Below are 10,517 nucleotides of genomic sequence, written 5' to 3'. Positions count from 1 at the left end.
GTTTCATCATGTGTTGCCTTTGGATGAAACACGGTTTCATCTTGTGTTGCCCACTATTGACATGTCGTCAGAGCAGATTTGGTTTGATTGTTCTTGTTTTCATCTTGTGTTGCCTTTGGATGAAACATAAGCTAAGAGCAGTAACTTAATTTTTGTCTCATTGTTCTTGTTTGCCGTATAGATTATCGCTACTTCGAGTTTGATGGCAACCTGTTTACATGAAGAGGTAAAGAGACTGCAAAATCTTGTGTATAGACTAACCACAGAGATAAATGTAAAGAACCAAAGGATGGAATTTGGTTTCATCCTAGGATGAAACTGGGTTCATCCTACTGTAAACAAGGATGAAACTGGGTTTCATCCTATACTAAATTGGGTTGAATTTGGTTTCACCCATTTTAAACTAGGATGAAACTGGGTTTCATCCTATACTAACTTGAGTTGAATTTGGTTTCACCCATTTTAAAATAGGATGAAACCAGTTACATCATGTTTTAAATTTGGTTGAATTTGGTTTCATCGATATTTAGGCTGGGATGAAACCAGTTTCATCATGTTTTAAATTTTTTTGAATTTGTTTTCACCCATGTTTAAACTAGGATGAAACCAGTTACATCCTGTTTTAAATTTAGTTAAATTTGGTTTCATCGATATTTAGGCTGGGATGAAACCAGTTTCATCATGTTTTATTGACTGACTTTCTATACTCTTATCCGCCTTAATACTTTATGGTTCGTTACAAGTCCTACTTTCTTAACGACAGTTTATGCGGATTATCTTACTACCACTAGGAAAAGTGTTCATTGTCCTGACAGTACTGCCGCTACAAATGAGATTCACAATTTCAGTCTTTGTTGCATTCACTTGATGTAAAATAACGCTTACCGCTTGCATATATATTTGTTAGTATATAATTTTGGTTTAGAGTTTAGACATACATATGTTACTGCTCTTAGCTTATGTTTGTCAGTGGTGGTTGCAGAGCTGTTGCTGGTGTGGCTACCAGAGAAGCTACAACAATGGGGCAATGAGTTCTGGTGTGTGTGCTTTGACACTTGCAGAGAAAAGAACAAGTCTCTTAAGAGATTGTATCTACCTAATGTCATTGATGTTGTTGTTGAGGTAAAGGTTCGTCAAACCCTAGCTATAAAATTTAAAATCCAAAGTTTCGATTAAGCTTTGAGTTTAGAGGCATTTGACTCGTTAAAAATTTGTTGTTATTGAAATTGATAAGGTTAAAATCGATGATAGGGGTTTCTGTCTTCAGTTAGGCTTATATTCCCCAACTAAATCCCACCCAAAGGAATCCAATAGATAATCTTCAGGTTTTTTTTTATGTAAAGTTAACTTCCAGGTGTTTTTGATTTTCTCTTTTTCTTTAATATGCTCACCATTTTTCTTACAGACTATGCCTCTCGGAAATCTCTTACAGGGTCACTGATATATTCTTAACTTTTGCATATTTTTGTTGCAGGGAAATGAAGATGATCTTTGAAATATCTGCACTTAAGCTGGGGATGTTCGCATTCCGTGTCCAACGTGATTCATATGTCCACTCCCAATTGATATGTGTTAGTATTTCTATATCTAATCTGTAGTGATCCCAGAGGCATCTGTGATTAGAGATGAAAATACTAACCCTAATTCAGTTAGAAAGACATAAACGAACAGGTGGTGTGCGGTATTGTTCGCCGGTGATGCAGTTTTTTTCTTCCTTGCAGAGATTGATGTGGCTGAGTCATGCTCTTGATTCTCAGATTATGGTAGGTAGTTCCCATGTATGTGTGTGTTATCCTGACTAAGCATATATCAAATAAAAGAGGTGTACTATGTTTTTTTTGCTCTGTTTTTTGCTCTGTTTTTTTTTTTTCAATTTTTTTTTTCCAGAGGAAGGAGTAGAAGAAGCATAAGAAGTTGGAACTCTGTTTCTCTGTAGTACTTTGTTTTTTTTGTAGTACTCTGTTGTGGTAGTAGTACTCTGATTTTTGTACCACTCTGTTTTTTTTGTAGTACTCTGTTTTTGGTAGTAGTAGTACTCTGTTTTTTTTTCCAACCTTTACTAACCCAACGCTGTAAACATCTGTAGAAGATAGGGACATATTTGTCTCTTCAGGTTAATAAATAAAAAAGATTCTGGATGAAATATCCATTTTGGCTAAATGAACAGTATTTTTCTGTTTTTTGGATATATGAACAGTATCTAAACCTAAGAATATATTTCACCCAGTATTTGTTGCAATTGGTCTTTTTGACCAATTTTGTGTTAGCAATACATCTTGTAGACCATATATGGCTTTCGTGCAGTGGCATTCCTATAATAGAGTAAGATGGAAAAAAATAATGTACTAGTCTAGAATTGTGGGTTTTCCTGGTGATTATGGCTGTGAAGTTCGGGTTTATACACTAGGAAAAAATTCATGGACAGAAGCTAGTTTTCTACCTTGTCGTCTTTGTTATCTAAGAACAGCTGGTGTGCTTTCTAATGAAAATATTCACTGGGTAATTACTCCACCTCAAGGAGGTTTAGTAATTCTTTCTTTTGATATTCACAATGAGACAATTAACCAAGTGCTGGCACCTAAATCGTTGAGTAATGAGCTTGCTATTTCTATTTGTGTATTTGATGGTTTCATTTGCTTGCTTGGTAAGACTGATGAGGTTCATGTGGAGGTTTGGGTGATGAAAGAATATGGAGTAATTGAATCTTGGACTAAAATAGTCACAATTTCTCAACCTGATGTTGTACAATCCTTTTGGCATGTGAGGCCGTTAAAGTGGTTTAAGAATCGTCAGATTCTGCTAGAGAAGGATGAAAGTAGTCTGCTTTTATATGACCCGGCTCATAAGGCTAGAGATCTTACAGTTAATGGTGTTTCGAAATGGCTATATGCGGAGATTTTCGTGAAGAGTTTAGTTGTGGTTAACTCGGATACTGTTATAGTTGGACAAAAACAAAAAGAGGAAGCAAAAAAAAACATGGACAGGGGTGAAAAGGAACGGAAGAAGAACACTGATGATACTAATAAGAAGAAAAAGTAAGTACTTCAGCTCTTAATTTTTATCTTATTATCATTACACGTTCGCGAATTCATAGATATTTTGTTTTGTTTTGTTATTTTCAGGGCGAAAGGTGGTGTTCTATTTCACGGCATGTTATGAATGGTGCAGTTAGATTATAGAAATGAGGTAAAGCATTTTTAAGTTTGAATGTCATGTGTATATTTTTGAATCTGCTCTTTAACTTTGAGCACCTTTTAATCTCTTGTGCCGTTTACTCATGCAAGTTTTCTTTCCGACAACCCTTAAATAGTTGTCTTGTATGATATGAATGACAGAGTTTTAAATTGGTTTTTGTAATTATCTCATCCATCTTCTCTGTTTCTGCATTATTAGAATGCATATGCAGTTCTCATAAGTCATGATGGGCATCAAAGTTATTATTGGAAATATTGCAATTTGCACCTCTTGGAACTGAAAGATGATGTCGAGTTTCTTCTTTTAATATGGTTTTTCCACGCTGAACTTATTTTTCTAATCATAACATTTTTGTACCTGTACTTAAGACTGTAATTGGATTCATCTGGATATAAATTTAGTGAACTTCAGCCACATCCCAAATTGGAGAATGCCATAGGTTATGTGTTCATGGAAAGCCAAGCCTCGTAGAGTAGTGTCCATGGACCAGCATATCTGTTACATGTCTATTTGTTTTGCACATATCCATTATACCTTGTGCACATGTTTTTGTTGGTGCACGGAACAGGATACGCTCTGTAACATCTGTTAAGTAGAACAAGTGCGCTTAATAAATTCTTAATTTTCATTGCAGGTATTGGACATGTAGATGACGGATGCCTAGATTATCAGATCGATATATAACGTCATAAAATCGCTTTACTGTTGACTAGCTTGTTACATTTTGCCATTGATATTAGTTTTCTCTGGTTTACTAGTCTTTTGTAGTCTCAAGGAAATAACAGTGCTTCAGAATTATTGAAATTTGTTTTTTTCTTTAGTTATTCTTCTCTGTTAGAGATATAAATTCGCAGCCTAGGTAATACAATCTCAGTTTAACAAAAATGTGATTCTTTGGCCGTCTGGGTGCTTCATGTATTTACTTTTACTAGCTACTATTGTCTACACTACCGTAAGGACATTTTCCCCTGGACAGGTTAGAATAGAAGCAGCAACCCGTCTTTCTTTGGCAGCAGGCTACGGTTGATTTTGGGCCCAATTTTGATACGTAATGGGCCTGAAATAGGTTTTTGAGCCCAAGTTTGATACGTTTCACTATTCTCATATTCTGACCTATCTTATGTTCCGACTCAGGGGTGAACATAGGCTGGTATGGACCGGCTTTTACCTCATCCGCATCCAATCCAAATAATAATGGATTTCAAATTCGGCATCCGCATCCAATATAACATCCAATGGATGCACGGATGAACGGATTGGATGCTGATCATCCAGTGGATTTGTTTTAATTAAAATTTATAATGAAGAAATAAAACCAGCATAGACGATTTATTATAAGGGTCAGGATCCGGCAACAAAATGCTTTGACAAAATTTCCGAACCATCAGATGCGATTTATCAAATGGCTGATAAATTCAAATGATGTGGCACTAACTAACACTATTCTCCGTTTGATTATGCCATGCTAAGAGTTGGTACTTACGAATAACAGTTACCTTGATAGCCATCATGCTCATCCTCCTAGTAAATCTCGGTTCTCAAAAATTAAAACCCATCCACTTGATCGCGTTTACAGTCAGTCAAGTCGCCTTCATTTTGTGAATTTCTTAACCATCATCACCATCAGTTGCTACTTTCTCATTAGAATTAACACAAAATGATAAGGAGTATCCATTTCTTTTAGAAATGTTGATTAAATTATAAAAGTAAATTCATGGTGCTGGTAAATTTTATGGAAGCTATAGATTCGAGTTTGTAGATGGGGAAAAACGATTTGCTGGTTTTCACAGGATTGAGGAGATGACCGTGCAGAGGGAACTCCTTGAACCAAGCAAATGCTCAACCTCACAAAGATGCACTGCAAGAAGGGAGTGCTTTAAGTTGGAGAGATCAATCTGTAGGACTCTGGTCTAAACCAAGACAATGGTCATTCCAGAGTCAATTCGGTCACAAGAGAGGATGGGTCGATCTGTAGGAGGGAAGCTGAGAAATGTGTGAGATCAATGATCAAAGATTGTAGGTGTGTTGTGTATCCTGCGTGAAGAAAATAAGATAAGTTCTGATTGATTGAATGTTGAGTTCTTAATCTCTTGTTTTTCTGCTTGACGAGAGATTGTCCCGTCTTTCAATCATGATTCAGAGACTTATTTATATTGCCATAATTGTAAACACCTTGATCCCATGAAGTGTGACAGTTGTTGGAGTCAAAGAGTGGGGAAGTGGGAAATCTTGTCAAAACCAGTTGCTCATCATGCGGAGACTTGGTTAATTTTCCACCCACTACTTTGCTAACTCATCCAACTGATTGCACGACTTGCTCACATTCTCGTCGTGTATATGAACAAACGTGCCGTAGACCGCCATACCAAAACCCAAGTTAATATCCCCCATGTGACACGATTGATGTCTCGTGATTGTGGAGTCAATTGCTGACTTCATAGAACGCTGAGTCCTTGTATTGCTGAGTCGAACGTGATTTGAAAATGTTCTGAGACTCATGAATTGATCATGTCTGTTGAGACGAAGGTATCATTGTCGAATAATAATTTAAGACGAGCAAATTATTGAATATCGATAGTTGAACCAATATTCCTTAATCTGAGCAAATGTTGCTCATTTGATGAATTGTTGGTGGCAGGACCAAATAAAATATTAATTTAAGATACTGAGAACTAGGCCGAGCATAAATAATAAAAGTGTTGATCACGGGATCAACGTAAAATTATTGAATATCGATAGTTGAACCAATATTCCTTAATCTGAGCAAATGTTGCTCATTTGATGAATTGTTGGTGGCAGGACCAAATAAAATATTAATTTAAGATATTGAGAACTAGGCCGAGCATAAATAATAAAAGTGTTGATCACGGGATCAACGTAAAATTATTAGTGTTTGAATCTGCTCAGAATTATGTTTTTGCAGAGCTTTAGACTCGAAACCCTAATTTTTGATTAATTGATGATTTATTGAAAATCAATCACAGAGTGAAGGAGGGACCGTCTACATGGGATGACGAGTCAACCATGTAACGCCGAGATGCTTAAATGAGCAAAATACCAAAGTCTCTTGAAGACCAGTTGGTGAAAGGATGATTAAATGCTGGTTTAATCATTTATTAAAATAGTGCTCGTCTCAGCTTTAGGTGATGAAACCTAATTATGAAGAAATGAGGGACCGGCCAAGAGGGCATGAGACCGGCCCTTGGTGGTCGTGGGACCAGATGATGGTCGTTTGAGCAAACTCTAAGTTGTTTGAGAAGAGTTTGGACCCAATATGAGCAATTGAGCAAATTAGGTCAAAATTGTTAAAACATGTGGGACCGGATATTTGCAAGCCCTAGGGTCGGCCTTGGTCCGTCAAGGAGACATGCCCGTGTCACCATAATGTCCGTGTCTCAGTCCTGAGAGTTTCGATATTTTCTGATGCGCGTTTGAGCAACACTTTGAGAAAATATGAAGGATTCAGGGTTTTGCTGAAACTGAGGAATCTTTGTGAGATGATGAAAATAATTAATAAAATAGGGGATTGCAAGTTGTGGGACCGGCCACGGCTAGAACATGTCCGGCCAACTAGCAAGCTCGGTCCCGCAACACCTTTCCCAATTTTATGTATTTTCTCCTATGTGAATGAAATACCATAAAACTGAGGAATTTCATGAGGTTAAGGAATTTCTATGAGATTATGGAAATAATAATAATAAAATAGGGATTCATGAAGTGTGGGACCGGCTATATCCAAGGCATGGCCGGCCGGCCAATGAGCATGGTCCCATGGCACTTTCCCTAATTTTATATTATTTTCATGATTTTAGGGAAATATCATGAAATCAAGGAGTTTTTTGAAACTAAGGATTTTCCTTGAAGTGAAGGAGTTTCCATGAGATGAGGGAAACAAATAATATTAAAATAATAAGACAAGGGCGTATGGGACCGGCCACGGATAGGGCATGGCCGTCCTGCCAATGTGCCCATTCCCGTGAGTTTTTCCCTAATTTTATGTTATTTTCATGAGTTGAGGGAAATGTCATGAAATCAGGGAATTTTCTTAGGATGAAGGAAATAATAACAAAACAATAAGGAATCATGAGGTGTGGGACCGGCCACGGCTAGGGCATGGCTGGCCGGCTAGTAGGCCTGGTTCCATGTCACCTTTCCTAATTTTTATTATTTCTTTGATATGAGGAAACACCATGAAACTGAGGAGTTTCCTTGAGACGAAGAAGATTTGTTCAAATGAAGAGATTTTCATGAGATCAAGGAAAATTAATAAAATGTGATAAAATATAGAATAGGGCGTGGGACTGGCCACGACGTGACTGTCCGGCCAGTGGGCCCAGTCCCCTAGCGCCTTTGCTAATATTTTATTATTATTATTTTTTCTTCCTATTTTGTATAGATTCATCGTTCCTTCGTGTTATGAAATTATCGTTCGCGCATTCAGGTGCTCGTTTGTGCATTATTGTTGAGTAAACTTGCACCATTTTAGTCGGGGCTTACTCGATATCTGCTCAGATGCCCGTACGTTGAGTATTTATTACTAACCCATGGAATTCTGCTGGGAAAAGCCATAAATTGAAGTAATGAAATATTATGAAAAACATATAATGTTTCCAAATATTCAGTTAATGAATTTGAGGATTAAAAATAATTAATTGATGGCTCTATACTAGCAGGCATGCTGTCTAGGAGCATTAATTATCTGAGAGTTGAGTGATATGAGCTTGTTGAAGAGTCATATTTTCTTTACATAGTCAGGGAAAACATTTTTGCATCCTGAAGACGTTGTTGCTCTATAGTAACAGGTAAGCTGTCTAGGAGCCGTCTAATCTCTCGATTCAATATAAAAGTAATTACTGAAATTGCTCAATATTCATGAGATACGTCGTTGCCTCAGCTGAGAGACTGCACATCTGTATGTATTCTGAGAGATAGTATACTTAGTCAGAGATTCATGCGGCATGAGCTTTCATGCTTCGATGAGAGACATGAACCTCAATACTCATCTGATTGCTGGATCAGCATTACAATTATTGTTTTACAATTTTAACCCTTGTTGAAAATCCACCATCTACATTAAATCCCATGATTAGTGAGGGACAGTCATGTTCCTCAGTCAGCACTGGATGGTGATTTTCTAATTATAAACGAAATAAGTAATCGATCTTAGTTGTAAGATAAGATGTTACCGGATTTCCGATTGCGTGAGCAAACCATGGCTTGAACGAAGATCCCAGTGGCATGATAGAGAGCCCAACGAGTCTAAATTGATATAGGCCGGCTAATTTGGTGATGGAGCCTTGGTCGGTTTAGGATTCACGGGTCCGGGCCCAAGAAAGGAAATCCTTGTGAAATTAGGTTTTGGAAACAAATTTTGATATAAAAGGAATTAATCTTCTCCTTTTTTCTTTGTTTCTTCTCCACGAACAACCACCACCTTGCTCCTCCATATCCCTCACGTCAGAGCAGAGAACACGCTAGAAAAAAATTTTGCCGGAGCTCCGTCGCCGTCCGGTCGGCGCTGCTACCGTCCGGCCAACTTGAGGCACCGACCAGGTAAAAAAAAAATTCCAAAAGTTTGGGGATTTGTTCACGAGTTGTTCATGCTAAAATCATATACACGTGCATATATTAAGTGTGAGTTTTATAGAAAACCCTTATTTTATTAAACATATGTTTGTTCCATTCGTTAGTTCAAGAAACTAGCAATAATCCCTAGCTTGAGAGATTTTTTCTTTGAAATAGACCTGTATCCAGTGATAAAATTTTGTTTATGAGCTTTCATGGAAACCAAAACTTTATCTTAAAAGGTGTGAACTTTTCACAAAACCGAAATAAACCTTCGTTTCAACGAAAGACGATCGTACGAAGGAAAAGAGATTTTTTATCGAGCCGTGGAGTATCCAATTTTTTATTTTATTTTGATAAAATCACGTGAGTTTTTTGCTCACGTCAATTTTTTTATATTTTATTTTTTACATGAGATAATCACGTTTTTATTTATTTATATATATGTATATATATATTTTAGAAAACCAAAGCCTGACGTTTTTCATAATTCGATGATTAATGTTCGTATGATGTAAGTGTTCATGATTTTGTGAAAACTTGAGTTTTTCTCGTCTTTTGTAGATTCGAAGAAACGAGCGAATTTTGGAGTGTTAACTCTTGCATTACCATCACTATTGTTAGTGGAATCGTAAAAAGATAAGAGTTAAGAATTACCATTTCGTTGTGAAATTGTCATTGGCATATCCATAACTATGCGTCTCTGGTTCCATACAATGATGACTTCCAGCAGTCGCAGTGATTATGATTATTACTACTCTTCTAGCTCCTCCTCTGAAGAGTATTCCAAGACTTATGCATTCAAAGCTCGTGCCAAGATGGTACAATCATCGAAGAATGCTAAGAAAGTTATGAATGGTATACACCTCGATCACTCGAAAGTTACTCATGATAACTTCTTGAAGAGAAAGGCTGAGGACGAGATGTTAGATGATTATCGACAAGAGAGGGAACGGTTCCAGCGCAGGAAGTTTACAGCTGAGGAGAAACTTAGATCTCGTGCTGACGGTGTAGCTTCGGATTCAGATGCTTCAGAAGACGAACCCGTGTGGGTGCCACAGGAGAAGCAAAATTAAACCAGACCGACGTACCAGGGAGATTGAGCGATTGGTTGAAGCTGAACTCGAAGCTGAGCGTGAAAAAGAAGAGTACTGGGATATGATGTACATCGATCCTGATGAGAGACTAGACTTCATCAATGGTCCTAACAGTGACTCTGAGGGAGAATCTGACGAGGACTCTTCGAAAGACAATAATGATGACGAATCTGATAATTCTGACAAATCTGATGACGAATCCGATGCATCTGATGATTAGTCTTGTTCACGAGTCTTTTTGAGATTATTTATTTTCCATTGCAGTAGATATTTTCTGGTTGCTTGAGTAGTTTGGCTGTAGAGATGTTTGCGTTATAAATTATTTTTTGAATAATAATCCCTTATCGTATTTTTTGCCAAAACTTCTTCACACCCCAGCTGAATAGAATGGACAATGTCCATGTAGACAATAATTATCTACGAAGTACAATTATACGAGATGGCTGGGAAACACGCGGTCTTCCAGATCATCAGTTCACATTTGCGACGTTGGTTACATCCAAAGTGTCAGTTCCCAGTGTTACCGTTGAACGCGCTTGAACCGTCAGTCCCCGGTATTGTCGCACTTCTTCTATATTACCGGATACACTCTGATTCTAGAATTTGGATTTCAATAAAAACCGCAACAGACTTGACTATATCCACTATAGGATAAGCATC

The 10,517-nt window shown here is 37.3% G+C and overlaps 1 protein-coding gene across 1 annotated transcript; it reads left to right on the top strand.

Annotated features, from left to right (window-relative positions):
* Window positions 1-9,479: 9,479 nt before the first annotated feature.
* Window positions 9,480-10,077, top strand: LOC113272575 (glutamic acid-rich protein-like). Its single transcript, XM_026522389.1, has 2 exons — window positions 9,480-9,808; window positions 9,855-10,077. Exons 1-2 carry the CDS (start codon window positions 9,480-9,482, stop codon window positions 10,075-10,077), a joined length of 552 nt encoding a protein of 183 aa, XP_026378174.1.
* Window positions 10,078-10,517: the final 440 nt, after the last annotated feature.

The sequence above is a fragment of the Papaver somniferum genome, chromosome 4, assembly GCF_003573695.1.
Source record: "Papaver somniferum cultivar HN1 chromosome 4, ASM357369v1, whole genome shotgun sequence".
Lineage (NCBI taxonomy): Eukaryota > Viridiplantae > Streptophyta > Magnoliopsida > Ranunculales > Papaveraceae > Papaver > Papaver somniferum.
This window is presented reverse-complemented; position numbering and strand designations above follow the sequence as displayed.

Coding starts and splice junctions, on each gene's coding strand:
- LOC113272575 (XM_026522389.1), top strand. CDS start 9,480: ATGACTTCCAGCAGTCGCAGTGATTATGATTATTACTACTCTTCTAGC. Junction 9,809..9,854: donor GCTTCAGAAGACGAACCCGT/GTGGGTGCCACA, acceptor CCGACGTACCAG/GGAGATTGAGCGATTGGTTG.